The 24,863-nt window shown below is 35.1% G+C and overlaps 1 protein-coding gene across 1 annotated transcript in view; it reads left to right on the plus strand.

The window, feature by feature from the left end:
- The first annotated feature begins 3,243 nt into the window (after positions 1-3,243).
- LOC148938952 (epithelial discoidin domain-containing receptor 1-like) overlaps positions 3,244-24,863 on the plus strand; it is a 38,855-nt gene continuing 17,235 nt past the window's right edge. Inside the window, exons 1-4 of the mRNA XM_089107407.1 lie at positions 3,244-3,474; positions 5,098-5,220; positions 11,706-12,004; positions 21,408-21,500. Of these exons, the coding sequence (XP_088963533.1) occupies positions 3,244-3,474; positions 5,098-5,220; positions 11,706-12,004; positions 21,408-21,500 (746 nt within the window). The remainder of the gene's footprint in view (positions 3,475-5,097; positions 5,221-11,705; positions 12,005-21,407; positions 21,501-24,863) is intronic.

Raw genomic sequence — 24,863 nt, forward strand, 5'->3', positions numbered from 1 at the left:
TTTCCACGATGTAGGCTATCTATGAAGATGGAGTTAATTTACTTGAAAAAATGTAGATGTTTTCAAATTTGTAATAACTGATATATGTTGGTATCATTAAATAATCACTTAAATAATTTTATAAGCTTTTAAGGGAAAAGTTCACTTAGGAAAAAACTACCATCCATAGGAGCAGCTTTCTTTTTTTTGTAGATACCAGCAAGGGTGTATCTAGAGGTTTGAGTTGCTGGGTTTGAACCCCCCCCCCCAAAAAAAAAATTGTTCTGCTACAAAAACGTAACAAAAACGCAAATAAACATATTTTCTGTGCTTTTTCTAAAGTTTTTTTTTGTGCCTCCCCCGAAAAATACCCCCTCCCTGAACAAAATCTTGAATACCCACTTGGATGCCTCTTACCACCGCAATTGGTGTAGACATATGTGTCAGTCAGTCAAGTGTTCAATGTTTCATTTCGAGAGAGAAGTCGAATTTTTTGGACCCAATCTAGTTTTAACAGTAAACAACTGGTGAAATAAAGGAAAATCACGGAGGATAAGGAACAATGATAAAAAAAATATGTCTTCGGAGGGAGGGGAGGAGTTCTGAAAGATAATCCCTCTAGCTTAAGTCACAATAGTGTGCTATCCGTATGACATTTTATAGGATTATTATACCGAATAACAGATAGTTTGGAGTTTAGACTCTTGCATGTTCTGCTGCATAGTGTCTTCCTTAAAGTACCAAGAACACTGAAAATAAAGTCTGTTCTTTGAACTGGTCAGGTGGAAACCTACATGACCAGATATTTTTGGAAAATTTATAAATATTAGGTGTTCAACGTCTTATGAAAGTCCTCCATATGCAGTTATACAGCAGTAGCGGACGCCGAATTAAAAAAGAAATGGGGACGGTAAATCAGGAAAAATTGTCTAAAAACACATCATACCAAACAGCTTAAGATGCATTTGTCTTTGGCAAACAATATATAATTAAAGTTTGAATGTATATGAACGAGAAGCATCTAGTAATAGTCATTGTTAGGAAAATCTTCAGTGATGCGAACCTCCAGTCTGACATCAATGTGTTGCTGCTCTCAAGCCTGCCAGCTAACACTGAATACATCTATACAGAAGTATCTTCAATTTCCTGCAAGATCTAAATATCTGCGAGTAGATTAGACAGGTAGTAGTAAGACTTATTCCTAACCCATCATCACCAGCAGATGGTAAAGCGTCCTGAAGCCAAATTGAGACCGGAGTGGACTCCAGGATTAAATGTTGTGTTTTCCGAGTTGCTGGTGTTTATAACCAGAAATAAAAGTAGTGCATCCATAGATTCATTTCGCGAAATATTGTCTTCAAAAAACATGTTTACATGCGTAAAAAAAAGGCTCTTAAGATGTTAAATTTAAGTAATGATTTCATGCTACTTATAATAACAGAGAAGCCTAGTTGCAATGGGCTTAAAGCAGCTTCAATCCCAAATAATGAAGAGGGAACTCAATGGTTGCTGTAGCCTGATATGTAGGTGTACAGACAGAGCCGGTTTATTGATTGGAGCAAGGCCGTACCCAGGGGGGGGGGGGTTACCCGGTTTGAACCCCTCCCGAAATTTGTGACCGAGTTCGTTTTTTTTTCCCAGGGGTGATCGTATCGACCCAGTGGTCCTAGAATATTGTGGGAGGGCTCATTCGAACGGAAATTAAAAGTTCTAGTGCGCCTTTTTAGTGACCAAAAAATGGAGGGCAACTAGGCCCCCTCCCACGCTCATTTTTTTCCCAAAGTCACCTGATCAAAATTTTGAGATAGCCATTTTATTCAACATAGTCGAAAATCTAAAAAATATGTCTTTTACGATGACTTAATCCCTCAAAGTTCCCAAGGGAAGGGCTGCAAGTTATGAACTTTGCCCATTGCTTACATATTGTATTGGTTATTGGGAGGTATACAAACATTTTCAGGAATAATTTTTTTTCTGGTAGGGGGGGGGGCTGAAACAGGAGGTTACTCGGAGAATCTTTCCGTGGAGGATGTTTCTTTGGGGTAAGGGACATTTCTATGAAGGGGGCGCCGGATTTCCAAGCATTATTTAAAATACGATCAGAAATTAAATTTAAAAAAAACAAGTTTTTTCAACTGAAAGTAAGAAGCAACATTAGAACTTAAAATAAACAGAAATTATTACGTATATGAGGGGGTTTTCCCCCAAGTCAATACCTCGCTCTTTACGCTATAGTTTTTTTTAGTGTTTTCAAAAGAGCTATCTATTCTAATTAAACGGCCTTTGTGATTCAGGGGTGTGTGAATTAAATTTGTTTTTTAACTTTTAACGTAAAGAGCGTAGTATTGACTAAGGGGAGAACCCCATCATATACGTAATAGCGTATACGTAATAATAAAAAAAAAACAAAAAAAAAACAAGCGATGCAGCTCAATAGTAAGCCAAACTTTTAAAAACGGAACTTTGATGTCAATAAATGTATGAAAAGAATGGGCTTATAATGCTGATTCCAAATACAAGAATTTTATAAAGTTTAGTATTACTCATCAAAGGCTACGAGCCTGAGAAAACTTACCTGATTTTTTAAAGAGGGGGAAACATCCCCTAAAAATGAACAAATTTTAATGAAAATCACACCGTCAGATTCAGCGTATCAGAAAACCCTATAACATAGGTTTCAAGCTCATATCTGCAAAAATCTGCAACTTTGTATTTTTTGCCAGAAGAAAAATATACGAATATAGAAGTTCGTTACGAAAGTTAATTTGTAAATTACGTCAGAACCAAATTTAGAGACAGCCATTTAGCAAAAGAAAAGTAAAATTTTTATGCAAATTTTTTTTACTTATTCAATGACGGCGAGCCAAAATAAAAGCTGCATTAACTAAAAAACGATCAGAAATTAAATAAAAAAAACAAGTTTTTTAAACTGAAAGTAAGGAGCGACATTAAAACTTAAAACGAACAGAAATTATTCCGTATATGAAAGGGGCTGTCCCCTCCTCAACGCCTCGCTCTTTACGCTAAAGTTTGACTCTGTCTCACAACTTCATTTTTGAAAACAATAAAAAACTTTAGCGTAAAGAGCGAGCCGTTGAGGAGGGGACAGCCCCTTTCATATACGGAATAATTTCTCTTCGTTTTAAGTTTTAATGTCGCTCCTTACTTTCAGTTTAAAAAACTCGTTTTTTTTATTTAATTTCTAAAAAGGTCCATCATTAGGCTAGTATTAATTCTGAAAACGTTCATGTACGATAAAGTCTAATGTGGCATTGCTTACGTGTAGCGCTTATACTTGCAGATATATATGAATATGCAGTACCAGACGTACAAGTTACACCTTTATTAAATCGCACTCATCGGTATGGAAGTTCCCCGTGCCAAGACTTTTCAACTTTCACGGATCAACCAAGAATTGGACCTATGCATAATAGCTTGATGTCCCGTGTTTTGTCATCGAAAAGTAGTACTGCAGACCAGAGTCCCTCCAAGAAGGTACGGTAGCATTAAATTTATATCTGTCGTATATTAACACTTCGAAATTATCATACGAGTAAATAGTCAACTTGTATGCAGTTATGTTGTAAAGTTGTCAGGCAACATTGGCGCAACTCTTTCGTTTATGAGCTGGCATCTAAATATATTAAATGGTACTTTATGTTGTTTTTTTATTTGTATTATTGGCACTTCATTGATAGTAATACAGTTGATACAAATCAAAACTGTCAAGCTTCCTTCAGTAATTTATTAAGGTTAGCTTGCATCAATTTAATAGTTTGCATAATTTGCTAAGATCCTTGCTCGATATGAAATGCTCTTTAAGGTTTTTTAATATCTATCTTCGTTAGGAGTGTCTCTGTGTGCCTCAAAAATATGTGTGTGAATGTGCACGCAACAGTGGCTGTGATATTTCAAAAGGCATCACGTTATATAATATTAGTTTTACCAATTAAACGGGTTGCATCTGTCAAGCTCTTTCAGTTGTGCATAATGACTGAAAAAGTGCAAAGTGACTTTGCCTGCTAATAACATAACGAACGTAGCGATATTTTTAAGGATCATGGTTGCAGCGGTAGCTGCAACCTTGTAAAGGGTGAACCACGGTCAATAGCAATCAAAAGTTGAAAAACATGTTTTCAAAAAAACTGTCTAATGAGAAAATATTGCCACCTGACACTGAATCAGGAATGATAACTATTGTTTCGGTTGATCTTAGAAGAAAAAGTTTATTGCGAAAAGAAATTTCATAACGAAATAACATTCATAAAAGAAATAACATAACGAAAGCAGCGCTATTTTTACGGATTCGAACAAACGAAAACAACACTTCGAAAACAGAAGATTAATTTTTAACAGATGTAAGAAATAAAATTCTAATTACCTTGAAGTGAGTTCAAGGGACACAGATGAATCGAAATAATCTTTTCAGTTTAAGGGAACGACTATAAATTGACGTTTTACGCAAATAAATTGTCGCATTTTGTATTTTGAATTACCAAGCCATGTTTGTGTGTGTTCTTATGTTTTTTTTTGTATGCTTACGCGTCTGAAAATAAAGCCACCATACATGTCATGAATTTCAAGTCATATAAATCTGTTCGAGCTAAAAAAAATTTAAGCTTAGAGATGAAGTTTCTCTAAAAATTTTCGTCTATCAGTAGCAAAAATTAGCTCTAAAGCCTTTCAAGTTGTTTTACGTCAAGTTGTTTCAAGGAAGACTTGAAAAATAAACTATGTTTGGTTTAGTTTTGAAGTTTTTCTTTTAACTGATTGTCTTTAAAGTTCTGCTGCTTATTAGGCTGTAGTGTGACAAAAGAATAAAATTTTAAGTTTCTACAGGATTAATGTCTTAATTTTTCGTCTTTCTTGCAAAGTAAAATTCGAATAAAACTCAACGTTTCTCTGCGAGGTTTCTTGTTCATGCATTATCTTCGATTCTTTAATACTTGCAAATTTTTCAAGGATAAAGATTTATTTCTGAAACATAAATATAACATAATATAAATCAATTACAATAAGCTAGCAACTAAAAAAAAAACAACACCTTCAATAAAGTCTCCCCTTAAGGCTCCATGTATCACCTTAAGATTAGCCACTGTAACATATTTCTATCCTTAGAGCTGCGAGAGAACACAGAATATACAGGCACTTCGGTCTCGATTTGAGAAAATGGTTGTTCCTGAGGTTTCAAGGTCAACTTTAAAGCTTCAGAAGCGAATCGCTAGCGGAGCTTTTGGAACGGTAAGTTTATATATTTATGCATATTAATTAAACAAAAAGTTATTCCGAAAGATTAGTATTAAACTCAAGACCAAGAAAAATGAAGTCCCATAATATCAAACTCAAAATCACCGGTAATTGCTATTGAAGAATAAATTCAACTCAAAACGCCTACTATCAAGCATATACTGAAATAGATGAATAAATAAATTATGCAACGAGTATAAATTAAATTTAATATTCAAGTTAAACTTAAAACGAACAAAAATTGTTACAAATAGTAGTTTGCCTATTGGTCCCTTTCCTCTCCGCTAACCGTAAAAAGTTCTAAAGCCTATTGCATCAATTGCGCTGTATTGAAAAATATATGCATATTTTGAAGTGTGTGCTTTTTTTCAAAACACTGACGACAAATTAAAAATAAATCGCTCTAATAACCATGATGACTGGAAAGAACTAATAAAAATAAACTGAATATTTAACTTATAATGATATTAATCCCTGGAAATAAGCAATTCAATATTTTATTTTACTATCTTCTTTGATAAATCTTGTATGGAAATAATGGGAAAATCTTGTAATATATAGCCCTTGCCCCGAGGGCTGTGGGGGGCTCGGTATCCCAGGACACACAGTATTATTTTAAACAATTTTTTATTCATTAGTACTGGGCAAGGGCGGATCTAAAGCAAAATCTTGGGAGAGGCTCAATGTGACAAGGGCGCCAATGAGCAAAATCTTGGGGGGGGGTATGTGACAAAGTTGCCAAAAATTGACCAAACTGACGAATTTATTCTTAAAAAGGAGTGAAAAAAAGAACAAAAAATAAGGAAAGAGGGCGCCAAAAAGGGTGCGGGTGTGCGTTCACCCCTCTCATTGTCTCAATGAGATTCCTGAGACAGCTTTGTATTGAAATCCTCATCTTAGTTTCAGAAGCATACTAAACGACCTAAAGTCGACTTGACTAAATAAATTGTAGCTGATTTTGTTCATGTATTTAGTCGGAAGCTAGATCCGTCCCATCCGTCGTTTAGCATCCATATAATTCAAGTTTGCCCCAACTCATATTGTTCCTCAAGACCCATAAAGAAAAGTTTGAAATACCTGTGTCTATAGGGGGATTCCGTCTGACAAAAAAGAACAATCATTTGATTTCCATTTTGACAAGCTTGATCATTTGGAATTCGTAGTTGATTTATTGTGCTATCCAACTTAATCGAAGTAGAATATTTTTTGAGCAAATCCTTGGTGATACGAAAAACGGAATAAATGAATTTCAAAGGGAAAGAGAATGAACAAGGGATAACTCCTAAGTTTCCTGTCGGCCCATGTGGAACATATGTGGAAAAACCATGTTGGAATCAGAGTAACACAAGGTTTATCAATGTGTATCACTAGAGTGCCAAGAAAAAGGGTGTTGAGTCAGTATGTAACAAGGGCGGATCCAGGATTTTTTTTTCGGGGGGGTTTTTACTAATTTTTGACTTTTTCGGGGGGTTTTTACTAATTTTTGACTCCGTTTTCGACTAATTTTACTGATTTTTACCTAGGTTCTACTAATTTTCGACTTATTTTCGACTCGTTCAAAAATTTCGGGGGGGGGGGGGGTTCAAACCGGGTAACCCCCTCCCCCCCGGGATACGGCCTTGGTATGTAATCCATTTATGCTCCCCTCCCTCCATTTCGCACACACGGTATTTATGCCTCGTTCAATTTCCGTTCTTTTTTAGATTATTAAGGGGTTTAAACTTAATCGATAGTAAAAACAATATTTTATTTTTTTATTTCTTTATCCTTTCGGTGTCTATTAGTTACACATTATCAACCGCAGTGTGATTGCATTTCTAACACTAAACTATGCTTTACTAGCATTTTTGTTGTATTTTATTAGTATTTTCGTAGTATTTTCGAATTGCCTTTCAATTTAACTTTTTGATAAAAATAGACAAGAGAAAAAAAAGGCTCAAATGGATAATTCTTAAACATTACTTAAGTTTCAGACCTTTGTAGCCTATTTATGTCTCACATCCAGGGGTGTTAATTGGGAGGGGGACAAAACCCATCACCCTTTTGGTAGTGGATATCATCTATTTTGGTATTTTCATTGAAAAAATATGAATAAAGCAGCAAAATTTCCCCCTCGTAGATTTTGGCAATACATTTTGGTCAAAAAGAGAGCTATATGGTATTGACTGAAAATTATGACATACCCAATAAATTAAAAGATGTCCAAACAACCGTGTATTGAGCTTCTCAGTTTCAGAGGCATAAATGTCCCGTGGTTGCGCATTCGTTCTTAAAGAGTCACATAGTCTATACAAAATAAACGGTTAATATAGACATTTGTTTTAAGGCTTCATTTAACTAAGTTGATTCTCTTGATTTCGGAGGAGGGGTGGTTGGTCATTGTGTAGGTGAAGGCAGTGAATGTGGCTGATACCTCAAAAAGGGTATTTTTATGTCAATGATAAATAACTATCTGTGAACCTTCAGATGATATAGAACAAGGTCTGGAGGGGTGGGGGGAACTTACCTTCTTTCATTAGGATACAGGCTTAATGAAGGTGCATTGGGGTGATAGCTCTCTTCTTCGATGATGTTCGTCATCCTAGAAATATCTTCTTACAAATATTGAACTTTAATGTATAAAAATTGGGGATTCAAGGAGGGGCCAATAGCCCTCCTTCACATTTAAAGAGCTTTGGATCAAACAGTTCAAAGCAGCAAACATGGGAAGAGCGGCCCTCGCCAATAAAAATTGAAAATGTTAAAAACGAATTTTTGATGGCTTGATTGAAAATTCTAAATATTGCTATGCAAAAGTTACATTTTTCTTTAAAAGAAGGGTTTCAAGGGGCAGTAGGCGTATCCCTCTTCACTGTTAGGGTAATCCTGGGTATGCTTTAGTGCGACCAGAAATTAGACATAACAAACATTTCTTTCCTCAAATAAATGTAAAGAGTGATATGTAACCTAAAAAGGAACAGAAATTGTTCCATAAATGTGGGGGTTGTTCCCTCCTCAACCTTCCTTTCTTTTTGCTAAAGTTTTTTATTGGATTAAACATACTTCCTATTCCAAAGTAACGGTCCTTGTCTTAAGGACATAAAGTCAAACTCCACGAATGGAAATGGCAGGAATAACATATTTTGGAAAAGAAAAACCACTAACTCGTACAGAAACTAATGAAAAACCTGAGAGCAGACTTAACCAATCGATTATTTTATCATTTTTTGGGAACATTCATTCTCCCAGCTCTGGAAGCGAATGTTGGAGTCTTAGGGTGAAGCACTGCCATGAAAATTATATTTGTGAAATGATGAAATGGCATAGTTATAACTTGTTTATATTAATTATTGGAACAAATTTGAAATTGCTTTTTTTTTAGTTAAGCACTAAATATATTAAGACAGCTGTGTAGCTAATACTATTGTGTTTATTTAGAAACTGATAATGTTTTCAGACATAATAAGTTGTAATATTTTATGCAGTAGCATGTTGTACTAGCATATAGGCTAGAAGTAAATTTTTTCTAAGGTTTGGGAGAATTTCATTTTTTGGGAGAGTGAGAATCTTATTGGGAAACATGTTATGAAACTCATTTTGACATACGACAGCCAGATTTCGGTAGTTAGGCCTACTGCTCGTAAATTCTTTGTCGTCATCAATTTTTTCTTTAATCCTCAGGCAATTAAATTTTTTAAAAGGCAATTTTTATCCTCAGGTATGTCATTGAGAAATTATTTTTTAACTATTTCCCCCCGGTTGGGAAACAAAATTTTCTCTAGTGCCCATCATATTTCCTCAATGTCATTCCAGCCAATCTTATACAGATGTAACGATCGCCATTTTTTAACTCTCTTTTCAAATATGTCTATCGGCGTTATTTTTCTTGATTGTCATAAATATTTGGAAGTAAGATCAAACGAAATATTCATCTAGAAAATGGTGTGTGTTTTTAAGCGCAATTAAAGAGTAGATGTTTTTAAGAGTAGAATTATGCTTAAAGAGCAAATCTGTATTTTTATTTGTTTTCTGTTAGGCTGTTTATCAGAACTTGAAATAATGATATTTTGCTGCTAATTTTGGTGACTTCGGTGCTAATTATAAGGTGGTGAATGGAGGTAGTCTAATTACCTCCCTAGATTTGAAAATAAAATGTTTTTTGATGTTTTCAAAGAAAAATCGAAAAAAAACCTGTTTGGTAATTTTCATATTTAAGACCATTGAGACTATACATGTGGGGTGATGAAGTGGGGAGGAGAGAATACAGGATTTTATGTAGTATGTTTATAGTAGATTAAAAACAACTAATTTCTACTGATTAATTTACATTTATTTTATTTTTGTTGACTGTTCTTGCCTTGCTTAGGCTGTATAAACATAAACAGAAGTAACTGCGTACAATAATTGCGCTGCTAGTCTATTCTATGAATACATTTGCAGTATTTTGTTGAAAATTAATCTGTTTCGTTATCATTAGTTCGATCATTAATTAATAGTTTTTCGAAATACTTAAACACTTGCGACTCTAAATAAACGATTACAGATTTCAAAACTTCTTCATTTTTTAACTGGATACCCCTACAAATACTACAAATACCCCTACAAATACCCCTACAATACTGGATACCCCTACAAAAGATATATTCCTCGGAGTTTAATTACTGCTGATCTTTTTCTATTGAAAAAAAAGACATTCCTGACGGTATTTGGATATGGCGGGAGAGTATTTTGAAGTTATTGGCTGACAGGTTATCAAACTAAAAACTAATGAATGACAAAATTGCATGATTTTTTAAGCTAAATTCCCCCCCCCCAAAAAAAAGGCCTGAAATCCGTGCTAAAAGAAATTTAGAAAAAATGGTTGCAGTTTTGACATTTAGGGAAAATTCTTTCCATTGTGTGGGTCATATCCCACCCCACCGTCTCTCTCAAAATCTGATATTTAACAGAAAATTATGATTATGTGTAGCAATGTCACACCTCGTTTCTATAAAAAAAAAAAAAAAAAAAAAAAAAAAAAAAAAAAAAAAAAAAAATCAGTATGGAAAGGTGTGCACCCAGGAATTAATTTGGGTAAGATTGGAAAAGATGCAAAACTAGTTGAATTAAGTGGAAAGCCCAGAATCCTCCACCCCTCTACATAGGTATTTTCGTAGCATCCATTCTGAAACGGCTAAAAGTGTCGGGGAATTACTATCTTATAGGGAAGTGGACTATTTGCCCATGAAAGAGGGAAACTCCATAGGGAAATGTGAACGGAAGATTACTAATCAGAAAGGATTTATCTTGTCTGATTGCATAGATAAGCCCCATAAGAAACAGAGCATCTGTGTATGACAGTGATGTATCATATCGCCGATACATAAAGCTTGCCTTAAACATTATTTTGCTTGTCTAATTAAAACTAAATGGCGTAGGTTTGAAACACAATAATGTTTAATGGATTGTTTCCCTAAGCTAAATGTAAAAGACAACATATAAATTGTGAGACGTTTAGACAGTTTGAATTATATGGATGCTTTGGAATCCGAAGCACAAAACTCAAGGAGCAGGAATAGTTTGTCTAAAAAATAACAGTTCCAGGTGAAATTTAGAAGCATTTTCGTTCTTCTGTGGTGTAAGGTCAAATGGAGGGGAACTTTTTTAAACATAAAACTTGAAAGCCGGAAATATCAGTGACAAGAATTCCATTTAGATGTCTTTTAGGAATTGGGAAGCTGCAAAAACAGAGGTTGTTTTAATCAGATAAGAGGCATGATGTTGATGGACCTAAATCCTTTAGCCGTGTCTAAGCTGATGACTTAAAAAAAATGGATTATTAATTGGTAGGGTATAGCGATAAAAATATGGTCGTAGATAGAGACCCTCCTTAAAGTAAAATTGGTAAATATTAGCCGTCTTACCTTTGGCTAGATTGCCAAGAAATTATTTGGTAGTCAGCACTCAACGTCTTTATTTAATGTGTCCCTATTAAAACCCTGATTTTATCACTTTTAGCGAGCCATATAATTTGTAGAACAATGCTGTAGTAAAAATTGGAAGCTCTTGTCAAAGAGCAAAAAAACTTAAGACCCTATTTTGTCTGTATAAAAAAAAGGAAGTTGGCTACTTTAATTAGAGGTTTCAAATTATCGACGCTGTAATTTTTAACTTGGTACTGCACGCTTTTACAGCTGGGAGATTAGTTATTTCCCACTTTTCTCACGTTTCAACCGAATGCAAAAACGAATTGGTCAATTTAAATGTCAAGGCTTCAACACTTAATCCATCCCTTTTTTTTGCCTTGTCCTTCAGAATTATTTGATATTCATTTTTGTTGCATTTCCATCTTATAGACATATGTTTAAACATTGGGTCAAGTAGGTCTTATGGTTGGAATGTGTGTAACCCTAATGGTGGAAGTTGATTCAACCTAATGTACTTCGAATAAAAATTGTTTAGAAAAGTAAAATCGAGCAATCTATTTCAATTAGATATCTTTTATTGTTTATTGTTTTTAGATATATGTGGCAGAAGCAACTGTTCCTGATTATGGCTCCACTCACGGTGCGCAAAAAAATTTTGTGGCGGCAAAGTTTCTTCCAGCGACTTCAGGTAAGGACAAGAAAGCTTTCCTTCAAGAGGTGCAGATGCTTGCAGCCTTGGATGACCCAAATATTTGCCGTGTTCTTGGTATATGTGCTAGTGATGAACCTTTCTGTGTTTTACTTGAATACCTGGATAGTGGTGATCTAGTTCAGTATCTTAAATCAAGAGAGTTATCCCCTGGAGGAAACATTTCAACAAAAGAATTTTTAAGGTAGGTTATGTTTTGTCTTTTAGGGAAAAATTTTGATTCCGGTATTCGTGCAGTTTTATAGCAATGTGACAGAGGGATCTAAATGATGTTGCATAAATAATTTCATATATATATATATATCCTGCTTTTAAATAAATGGCAGATGCGTAGGTATTTTCATCTATTGTTTCAATATCCTCGTGTGTTTTAATAATTGAATGTATTAGTAAATTTTTTTTTTAATAAAAAGATATGCGTGCAATATACGTATACCTACAAAAAAAATTCTTAGCGGTTAAAAATTCTCTACACAAGATGGTCAAAAGAAAGGTATATCTAGGGTGCGAGGTACGAGATTCAAAGGCTCCAACTGCCAACCATAGCGAGTAGAGGGAAATGATGTTAGGCTGTATTTGTGAGGCCCAGAGGCCTGTTCTTCTTGTCGATAGCGAGTAGAGTGATATATATATATATATATATATATATATATATATATATATATATATATATATATATATATATATATATATATATATATCTTTTTAAACGAACAATACAATAGTTGTGAATCTATGTAGGTGTAAATTTTTTCTCCGATGCGGCTCTTGATTTTTTTTTTCGGAAAATTGGCATCTTGAGATTTTCTGGCCGCAAAAAATTATCTAGATAGGTCATGAGTTTGAGAAACCTCGTGAAGAACCTTAATTTTGGAAAAAAAAAATCATATGAGTAATGTCATATTTATATACATCAGTATTGTAATAGCGTCATGTACTAATGTAAACCTCTTTTAGTTCTTTGTTTATGCCCTTCTATGTTGGCAGATGTAATGGTTTACGTAAATTCCAAAGATAGACGATAAACGTTGGTACATGGTCTTTATTAAATAACGTGAGAATACACATAGAGAAAATAAGGTAGCACAAGAACAACTAACTACGACGAAGGCGAGAGATGGACTCCCTTTAGAAATGAGCGAAGAATGTAACTTTCCTGGAACGGAAGTTCCAGCCCTGGGAACGACCCCTTTCCCACGACTAGCTTTTAGTCCCAAGAGCTCCCCCTGGACCGCTATCGTTGACGCATAAATGCCCAACTAACTAAGAAAGGAGATACCCGGAAATGCTTCTCGAATTGATGTTAAATACTTTACAGATTCTCCCCCCTGTTTTAAGTTAAATTTCCCAAATTTGGCTTATCCCCTTCTCATTAAACCCCCAAACTTTAATTGAACTCAAAACATTCCCTTCCCAAATTATTCACTTCTCGCCTACTAACATTCTACAGCATGAACTAGTAAACAATTACATAATACAAACACTACACAATACTTGCATAAGTAAATACTTACATAGTATAAACGGACCAAACTAACAACAGTAGGCGAAAACTGAATATTTTAACACTTCATTTTTCTTTGTATACTTTAAAATAGACTTGTTCCCCATACCCCTGAATTTGATGAGGACAAGGAAAGTTGGGATTATGTATAAACTTTGAATTAGGGCAAAAGGAATGACCGGGAGAGGCTAATTAATCCTGAAAATACCAGCGACAAATAAATGAAATTGCAGAAACTCTACCCTGCGAGGCATCAGTATCATCTCGCAGTGCAACAAAAAAAAAACATCCCGTGAGGCATCAGTACCATCCCACGGGACCTCAAAACTAGCTCCCTGTTCCTGGGTAGCCAAACCGCCCTGCGCGGAATCAGTACCATCTCGCAGTGCACCAAAAAACACATCCCGTGAGGCATCAGTACCAACCCACGGGACCTTAAAACCAGCTCCCTTTTCCTGGGTAGCCAAACCGCCCTGCGAGGAATCAGTACCATCTCGCAGTGCAACAAAAAACCCCTCCCGTGAGGCATCAGTACCATCCCACGGGAACTCAAAACCAGCTCCCTTTTCCTTGGTAGCCAAACCGCCCTGCGAGGACTCAGTACCATCTCACAGTTCAACAAAAAAACCCATCCCGTGAGGCATCAGTACCATCCCACGGGACTTCAAAACCAGCTCCCTTTTCCTGGGTAGCCAAACCACCCTGCGAGGACTCAGTACCATCTCGCAGTGCCTTCTCATTATCATTGAGTCCAAATTTCACCCTCGTCAGCGCATAAAGAAATTCATCGGAAAAAGAAGACGTGTCTCCTTTCCCCACTATCTGTTCTATCTGCTAATATTTTCTTGCAACCTTATACGCAACACATAAACAAAAATAAAAAAATTATGCACTATTCACTAAAAAATACCGGTTGTAGGACGGTCTGATCCACTCCGTGAATAAATTTAAAGCAAATCTTCCAAGAACTACACCATCATCCCTGGCTTCTAAGGACACCTTAAATAACCTTCCTAATTTTTGCATCCTTCTATAGAATAGATATACCCTTTTCCTTAAATTGAGCCACGCCTACAAACTCTGCAACCATGTTGCCTATTATTTTGCCTGGGGTATATACTACAAGTAATCCACCTTTTAAACTTGAAAAATTTATAATCGTGGGATCCAAATTCCCAAACAAGGAGCGACACAAACCATGGGCCAAAAATAACGCAAAGCTTTTGAATCAGACCAATTTAACAACAACTGAAATTTTTTTAACTTTGCAACAAACTCAATTTTTGTAACTTTGTAACAAATTTTGTAACAAACTCAATTATTTTTCCGCTTTCTGACTTTGTGAGTGGCGTTATTACTAAAAGAGGGTCAATTAGCGATCCTATTACTTGGGACTGTTGAGGCTGTTCTATTGGAGGATTAATTGGGGTGGTGCTCAGGGGAGTTGGAGGGTTTGTTGGGACCCAAGTCTTGATTTTTTGAAGGTAATCATAAAGTTCATCTTGATCGAAATCAGGATCATTTGAGTCAAATAAAAAGAGGTGGAAATATGCCATTTCTCCTCCACTGTTTTACAAAATCAAAAGCAACCTTTTTGTTATATCCGGTTTCCGCCGGATCGAGAATAGGAATAAAAACTGACATATTGAGATTAAAATTTGAAAAGTAGTTATTCTAAAAATTTAAATATTTGTTTTAAACACCGTTCTTTAATTACGGACGCTAAATTTTGGGCAATAACTTCACTTCTAACAGCAAGGGTATAATAAAATTTACTGGGTTGTTTAATCGTGGTAAATCACTTACGAAAGATAGTCCTTTCCAGATCCAATTGTAGTTGGTTTCAATTAAATCACTAGCGTCAAATGTAGTCACAAATGAGAATTAATTTTCGATTATCGAATTCAAAATGTTAAATTTTGGTTGGAACCTGTCAAATGTAGATCACACGTCGACTGTATAAAATCAGGTAAAATAAACCACCAAACGTAAAATGGCTAAGTGAAGGTAGAAATCAACCGGAGACTTTCAGTTGTAGAAATTTGAATTAGTATGTAGAAGCTATCGCGAGGAAATCCATATTAGGCATTGTGTAACAGCCTATTTCAAAATGTTAATTTAAAAGAAAGTGTTTCTCAAGAAGGCGCTTTGAATAGAAAAAAGTTCAATACCTCGTAACATTTCGATGTCTTTTTATCAGTCTTTTGTAGTATTTGCGGCTCAATATCACAAGCAATTTTGGTAGCGGGCCAAATAGCTCTTCAATATGTTGCCAGTATTTAGCGTAAGATGTCGTAAGTACTTATAACGGTCACTCAAATGTCACTTGGAGGTTTTCCCCTAGTGATATATGCTCCACTAGTCTTATCACTCACATCATAATATTTAATTTCAATGAAGTCATTCATAGCATATAACCAATTTTTTCTGAGAAAGATTATCAGTCTGTCTTGAGAAGCTCTCTAAGCAGTTTAATAACTATAAGATAACATGACGAGAGGACGACCTAAAAACGCAAATTTACAATTATTATAAATGATGATTCGTTTAAAAACAAATTGCCAACCAACTGAAGCATTAAACGTGATAAGTCGAAGAGAACTACCCGGACAATGCAATGGGTGAAAATGAACGGCCTGGACCACCAAATGAGACTATATCAATGCGAGCAGCTAAAGCAAATGAAATGGACAAATTGTCTGAAATAATGGAAATCCAAAATGAAGAAGGAAGAAAAGTGCAGCTAGAAGACTTTCAAAAAACGAGGAACAAAATGAATTAAAAATAAAAGTGAAGAACAAAGACATTTGTGGTTAGAAGATAAGCGACAGCGACAATCAAAACGTGTCATAAACAAACTTGAAGAACAAAGACAGTTGCAATTAGAAGACAAACGACAACGAGAATCAGAAATTGTCAAAAATAAAATCGAAGAGCAAAGACTCTTGCTGTCAGACATGAGAGAGTAAATATCATAATAGTCAAAATTTAAAGCGAAGAAGGAAGAATTGTGCGGTTAAAAGACAAGCGACAGCAAGAATCAGAACGAGGTAAAAATGGGAGTGAAAAAGAAAGAAATATTAGGTTATAAGAACAACGCTATCACAATCTTTGACACCAACAAGCTGTGACACAGACCTAGTACAAACCTACACACATGCCGTAAACTATGGAAGTGTTAACTACAAGTCATTGGAACCCTTCAACATTGCATGTATTCATTGTGGGGCCCTCTATTTTCCCTAGGAAAGAGTAGCAAACCAAGGTAATTCCTTTGGAGATTGCTGCTTGCATGTTGGAATTGCATTGCCACCTTTGCAATTTCCAAATTAATTGGTTTGTCTTTTTTAGAACCTCACTTGCTCTCTAAAGAGTTCCATAATTGAATCTGAAACTTGAACTCATGTTTCGCTCTTGATTCATTCAACGTAAGCGACGATTGAACCATCATATGGCCAAATCTACTTTTTAGCCCCCTATGAAGTTGTTGAAGAACGCCTTGTATAGTCGCAAATCCTTTAAATTTGGGAATCTCAAGTAACCTAATGGATCTCTTGGAGGAAATATTGCAAGACACAAACAACGATGCCAAAGGCTATATGAAAATTTTAGAATTGGAGGATGATGTAAATCAACCTTCTACTTCACTGAAACAACAGCCTCCAAACCTGCAGCTCATTTGCACTGTGCTAGATGGTGTCGATTATAGACGGTTCAACACTCCCGCATGTTATGAAGTATGCGCTGTGCTTACTCTTGATGTTAACCATAGTTTTCCGTCAAATGAAATGGTTGTAAGACAACGTGGCAAAAATGTTGTCAATTTAAAAATACCGACTATTGTATTGAGCCGTTTACCTACCCCTTGTTTTATCCAGCTGGAACGTCAGGATGGATTACGAATAATCCATTTCGAACACCTTATGCAAGTCGGCCACATCTAACACGGTTTGAATTAGCGGGGTGTCGTATCGCTTTTCGACCTGAACATGCCAATAGCCTTTCTCTGCAACCCGTAACATCCGACCTGTGTCGGATTGGTTTTAATGCTTTGCATTTCGATGAAAGACTTTTTCAACAATATCCTGTCGATACAGATTTGTGTTTAGAATAATCACATCCAATGGATAAAATTATACCAGAAAACTATTATGGCCGAAAACTACGTTGATGTTACACGACTTAGCTTAGAAACAGAATGCAGTCGTTGGCGAAAAAGTAACACTACCACCATAATTCAACGAATCAACACGCTACGATGATCTTATATCGGCTGAAATTCAAAATACCGACGATCCTTCATTAAGAGAATTAGTCTTAAAGTGGATGACTCATAATCCGTGTGGGGAGTTAAATCCAAATGTAAGTTGTATGATCAATAAAAATGGAAAATTGCAGTGGTGCATCGATTATCCAGTGCAATAAAATTTAGTTATATCTTTAGCGGATGATCAAAAACCAAAGTATCGGCGTCGTTATGATTCCAAATTACACAAAATGAGCAAAGAAGCATTTTCGAATGACCCCACTGTTTATCGAAGAGACTCCAATAATCACTGAGTTACTTGAGGTAATCGTCATGTAACCACATATAATCCTTATATGCTCAAAAAATTTCAGTTTCACATCAGTGTCGAATGTGTTGGGAGTCTATAGGTCCGGTAAAGTATTTATACAAATTCATCTACAAAGGACCAATGTTGGGCGATATTTTCATTAATCGATATATCGCTATATTTACTTCGATATTCAATATATCGATATCGATATTTCGGATCAGGTTTTGCTATCTCATTGATTTGCCGAAGTTCAGTAACGCAAATGGTAAAGAAGAGTATTTTGTATAACTTTTTTTTCAAAATTCAAATACTATAAAATCAAATGATAAAAATAAACTTCGATTACATAAATTATTATAATACAAACCCAGATTTGGAATTATTCGGACTCAGGAAAGAGAAAAACAAACTACTGGCTTGTTGGTTGTTTGTTATCTGTTTGTTTTTTGTTTTCTGAGGGGGGAAGGCCATATCCAGTGGGTGGCTTTTGGGCCTGAACCCCCTGAAATTTTTGTCCGACCCGTAAAAAAACAAAAATGCATGTAGACAAATTTTCGACTCATTTTTGTAAGATTTCTTTTACCTGCAAGTAAGGAGCGATCCGGCTCAATGGTAACCGAAACTCTAAAAAACAGAATTTTGATACCAATAGATACATCAAAAGAATCAGATTTTAATTCTGATTTCAAATATATAATTTTCATCAAGTTTACCCATTAAAGGTTACGCAACTGGGAAAATTTTGCTGATTTTCGAAAAAACGGGAAAGACTCCCTAAAAGCTATAGAACCTTGACTAAAATCACACCATCATATTCAGCGTATCAGAGGACCCTACTGTAGAGGTTTCAAGCTCCTATCTACAAAAATGTGGAATTTTCCACTTTTTTGCCAGAAGAAAGATCACGGATGTGTAAAGTATTTAACATCAATTCGAGAAGCATTTCCGGGTATCTCCTTTCCTAGTTAGTTGGGCATTTATGCGTCAACGATAGCGGTCCAGGGGGGAGCTCTTGGGACTAAAAGCTAGTCGTGGGAAAGGGGTCGTTCCCAGGGCTGGAACTTCCGTTCCAGGAAAGTTACATTCTTCGCTCATTTCTAAAGGCGGTCCATCTCTCGCCTTCGTCGTAGCTAGTTGTTCTTGTGCTACCTTATTTTCTCTATGTGTATTCTCACGTTATTTAATAAAGACCATGTACCAACGTTTATCGTCTATCTTTGGAATTTACGTAAACCATTACATCTGCCAATATAAAAGGTTTCAGGTAGAGGTTTCAAGCTCCTATCTACAAAAATGTGGAATTTTCCACTTTTTTGCCAGAAGAAAGATCACGGATGTGTAAAGTATTTAACATCAATTCGAGAAGCATTTCCGGGTATCTCCTTTCCTAGTTAGTTGGGCATTTATGCGTCAACGATAGCGGTCCAGGGGGAGCTCTTGGGACTAAAAGCTAGTCGTGGGAAAGGGGTCGTTCCCAGGGCTGGAACTTCCGTTCCAGGAAAGTTACATTCTTCGCTCATTTCTAAAGGCAGTCCATCTCTCGCCTTCGTCGTAGCTAGTTGATCTTGTGTTACCTTATTTCCTCTGTGTGTATTCTCACGTTATTTAATAAAGACCATGTACCAACGTTTATCGTCTATCTTTGGAATTTACGTAAACCATTACATCTGCCAATATAAAAGGGCATATAGAAAGAAGTTAAATAGAGGTTTACAGAGTGGTGACAGCAGAACTTTACAGATGCGTGTTTATTTGTTTATTTGTTTTTTTTTCCCAGGGGTTATCGTATTGACCCATAGTCCTAGAATATCGTAGGACGGTTCATTGTAACGAAAATTAAAAGTTCTAGTGCCCTTTTTAAGTGATCAAAAAAATTGAGGGCAACTAGTCCCCCTCCCTCGCTATTTTTTTTATCAAAGTCACCCAATTAAAATTTTGAGATAGCCATTTTGTTCAGCATAGGCGAAAATCGAATAAATATGTCTTTTAGGATGATTTAATCCCCCAGAATTCCCAGGGGAAGGGCTGCAAGTTATGAACTTTGCCCATTGCTTACATATTGTATTGCTTATTGGGAAGTATACAGACATTTTCAGGAAGGATTTTTTTCTGGTGGGGGGGGGATGGAGGAGGGGGTTACTCTGGAGAATATTTCCGTGGAGGATGTTTCTTTGGGGCAAGGGACATTTCTATGAAGGGGGCGCCGGATTTCCAAGAATTATTTAAAAAACGATCAGAAATTAAATTAAAAAAATAAGTTTTTTCAACTGAAAGTAAGAAGCAACATTAGAACTTAAAACGAACAGAAATTATTACGTATATGAGGGGGTTCTCCCCCAAGTCATTACCTCGATCTTTACGCTACAGTCTTTTTAGTGCTTTCAAAAGAGCTATCTATTCTAATTAAACGGCCTTTGTGATTCAGGTGTTTTGTGAATTAAATTTTTTTTTAACTTTTAACGTAAAGAGCGTGGTATTGACTAAGGGTAGAACCCCCTCATATACGTAATAACATATATGTAATAAACAAAACAATAAAAAGAACAAGCGATACGGCTCAATAGTAATCGAAACTTTTAAAGACGGAATTTTGATGTCAATAAATGTATCAAAAGAATGGGCTTATAATGCTGATTCTAAATATATAAATTTTATTAAGTTTAGTATTACTCATCAAAGGCTACGAGCCTGAGAAAATTTAAAATTTACCTGATTTTTAAAGAGGGGGGAAACATCCCCTACAAGTGAAAGAATTTTAATGAATATCCCACCGCCAGATTCAGCGTATCAGAAAACCCTATTACATAGGTTTCAAGCTCATATCTGCAAAAATCTGCAACTTTGTATTTTTTGCCCGAAGAAAAATATACGAATATAGAAGTTCGTTACGTAAGTTAATTTGTAAATTACGTCAGAACCAAATTTAGAGACAGTCATTTAGCAAAAGAAAAGTAAAATTTTTGTTTACAAATTTTGTTTACTTATTCAATGACGGTGAGCAAAAATAAAAGCTGCATTAACTAAAAAACGATCAGAAATTAAATATAAAAAAACAAGTTTTTTAAACTGAAAGTAATGAGCGACATTAAAACTTAAAACGAACAGAAATTATTCCGTATATGAAAGGGACTGTCCCCTCCTCAGTGCCTCGCTCTTTACGCTAAAGTTTGACTCTGTCTCACAACTTTATTTTTTAAAACAATGAGAAACTTTAGCGTAAAGAGCGAGGCGTTGAGGAGGGGGCAGCCCCTTTCATATACGGAATAATTTCTGTTCCTTTTAAGTCTTAATGTCGCTCCTTACTTTCAGTTTAAAAAACTTGTTTTTTTTTATTTAATATATTAAAAAGAAGAAAACTATCCAAAATCAGATGTTAGTCTGGTTATTACTTTGCAGCGCGTATAGTTATTTAGAAGTAATTTCATTGAATAGTTTTTCAGTATTTCTATTTTCTTAAACTATTTCTTATACAAGTAAGGACCCTTTCCGAAATTAACGTCCATTAATTAGCTGTTTATTTCTAGTGTCAGAGATTTAGTCTACATTTGCTGTCAAGTTTCGTCTGGGATGCGATTTTTAGAGTCATTAAACTTTGTTCACCGGGATCTTGCGGCAAGGTAAGAAAATGTTTTGTAGTCATTCATCAATGTCAGAAATAATTTGACAACATATAAAAGCAAACAAAAGACATATTTTTAAAAAAATCAGTCGTGCTTAAATAAGGCAACTCTTCAATAAAACTGTTATATAGTAGTGAATGCGTTCTAGAATTCTATTCAACTTGAAAATAAAATTCTTGACTACGAGTGGTGTAAGAAATAGCAATTGGGAAACTGCATTCGAAATGATTTAAACTCTTTTCATAAAGACGATACTTTTTTTGTCAACATATGAAGAACTGTGTATATTGCAATATTTGCGATTGCATATTGCATCTTTGTGGTTTTTATGCAAAGTGGCAAAAGAGACGAAAATTAACGAACAAGAGAGTAGTGAAGAACTATGGTACGCATGTTGGTTTCCCATGTTGATTTGTAAAAAAAAATACATACTCTACTAAATTATCTGACTTATTTATTCATGTTCATATGTACTTTAATTTTATTTCATATCGCCTAATGTTAGCGTTTTCGGACTTCATTTCTTTCGGAGCCTGCTTGTAAGGGCGGTTCTTTGGTTGGACTTATACGAAAGGTCCCATGTTATCTAAAAAAGCTGTTGTTATGTTAGTGTCGGTAGAGCTTAATACAGTTTAAATACTTTAATTTCATAACTTTCTTTCTTATATTTAATATTAACGAAGAGCAGACATGAGGAGCCACCATGATGCACTAACGATTTGTTTTGACAGTTGCAAAATAAATATAGAAAAGGATATACATGCACGATGAGGGATAAGCTACCACGTAGATCCTTCAGTGCCATTTAGGGGGAGGAGGAAAAGTTTGAAGCAACTAAAGGCAGAGAATTGAAGATGGAATGGGTGACTGGGCTTAAGTATTTCAAAAGATCTCATCTTTTGCATGACGTACAATTGGTAATAGGGCCTCTGTCCCTAAACGTAACATGCTAAATGGATTTGTTCAGTTCGTTTTCCAGAATATCGTTTGGTTCTCTAGATACTTAGGTATTTTAATTTCACTAAAAAGCGCTATGTCTCCCATTTTCTTTGAGTTTTGAAGAATGAAAACGTGAGTTGCTTTTGCCCATTCTTGAAGACTCAGTCAAGAAGGCTTGTTGTATGTGACAGAGCCAAACACCCAGATTCGGTTCTCGGGCAACTGAACCCTCCTTGAACTGAATCCTTGCAACGAAACTCTCATGCAGCTCACCGTCATTTAAGTCAACCCCCTGTTTAACTGAACCCACGCGCAACTCAATCCCATCCAAATTAACCCCCCATGCAACTCAACCCTCATTCCACTCAACCACCGTGCAATTCAGCCCTATACAAATCAATCCCCATGCAACTCAACCCCCGTTTAACCCAGCCTTTTCCCCCCCAAAATCCCATTCAAATCAACCCTATTTAGCTCAAACCTCCTCAAATCAACAATTAAACTATAAAATGTAATTCAGCCAGCCCTTTTTGTCAGAAGTTCTAAAAAGATTTTCAGTTAAAATGGGTTCAGTTAAATTGTTACGTGCACACAAACCAAATTCATTATTGTTTTTTTTAATATATCTAAAAAAATTGAACTTTTATTTCAATTAATATCATATTTCAAAAATGTAATATTTTGCAACTGAAAATAATTTAATATCATTTCAATGTCCGTAATGATGTCAACACCAACAATTTTAGGTCAAAAACACCAAAGCCGTTATTAACTACCACTAATTTTCGTTTTCATCACGACTAATTTGAAAATAGATTATTTTTACCTCCATTTTTGCTATTTTTGAATGTTTTCCTATTGCGTGAAAGCAAGCTTAAAAAATTATTTGTGGATTAAACACAAAGGATTAACATGAGCATCATACAAATCTTGAAATTTAAATTTGGGGGGTAACTTGCCCGAAGTCCTTTCCTGTGTATACCAAGTAATCACTCAATTTATTTATAATAAATTAATGTATTTTTAATTACCAGGACCAGAATGGTTAAGCCTGTGTACAAAATCGTATCCAGGATTTTATTTTTTCTGGGGGTGTGTTAAAAAAAGTTTAAAAAACGCATTAAAAAATTGTTTATATGCATTTTTGTAACGTTTCAGGATTTTATTTTTTCTGGGGGTGTGTTAAAAAAGTTTGAAAAAACGCATCAATAAATTGTTTATATGCATTTTTGTAACGTTTCAGGATTTTATTTCTTCTGGGGGTGGGTTAAAAAAGTTTGAAAAAACGCATCAATAAATTGTTTATATGCATTTTTGTAATGTTTCAGGATTTTATTTTTTCTGGGGGTGTGTTAAAAAAGTTTGAAAAAACGCATCAATAAATTGTTTATATGCATTTTTGTAACGTTTGAGGATTTTATTTTTTCTGGGGGTGGGTTAAAAATGTTTGAAAAAACGCATCAATAAATTGTTTATATGCATTTTTGTAACGTTTCAGGATTTTATTTTTTCTGGGGGTGGGTTAAAAAAGTTTGAAAAAACGCATCAAAAAATTTTTTATATGCATTTTTTTTCGTTTTTACGAGTCGGAAAAAAATTGTGGGGTGGATTCAAAACCTCTGTTCCCCCCTGGATACAGCCTTGCCTGTTTACCAAATTTGTTGAATTAAAAAGAAAAAATTTGTATTCTTTATCCGAGTAAAAAGGAATTAACAGTTCGATTTTGATCCATTAAGGTGTTGTTGATCTTGATTTAGTTGGTTTTCATTGTTTTTGTTCAGTTCGTTTTGCACACTTTTTTAAGACATCAAGTGGTAAAAGAACAGAAGAGATGTGTTAGTTTAAGATCACTCCAAACATGGAGCAATAAACAGTGAGTTGGCTCGTTACCGTATAGTTACATGCCAAAGAAGAAGCAAAGCATGGAACCGCACATAATATATTACGTGTCTTTCCAACGTAAAATTATCATCCAAACCAATGCCTTGTTGGGCAAACAGATAGACATTTATAGTCAGGATTAAAGTCGTAAAAATCAACCGCGCTTGCTATGAGCCCATAAATTCTGAAAAATAATGAACTTATTTCATGGTAGCCCTACATAGGTGTGAAGTCACGCCTTGAGAACACCTTTTTCATTTAATTTCTATTTATATTATCTTGTCCGAACATTTGTACAAATAATGAAGCAAATCTACTTGTTTAATTCTGTCATGCATATAAATGAATTTGTCACCAAATTGATTCTGAATATGCTCACTCGAATGTTAAATGGTATTTAATTAGGTTACTTAGTTATCTATTGGACAGCAGTGAGCTTTTCTAGCTCATGATTCAAATTTGCCTCAATGGCTTTGAATGACGAACATAAAACATGCAAAAAGGGGAACATTTTAAAAGCAGCTTTAAACTCACTTTGCA

Source organism: Artemia sp. Qi Xiang Cuo, unplaced genomic scaffold (assembly GCF_049724085.1).
Source record: "Artemia sp. Qi Xiang Cuo unplaced genomic scaffold, ASM4972408v1 HiC_scaffold_23, whole genome shotgun sequence".
Lineage (NCBI taxonomy): Eukaryota > Metazoa > Arthropoda > Branchiopoda > Anostraca > Artemiidae > Artemia > Artemia sp. Qi Xiang Cuo.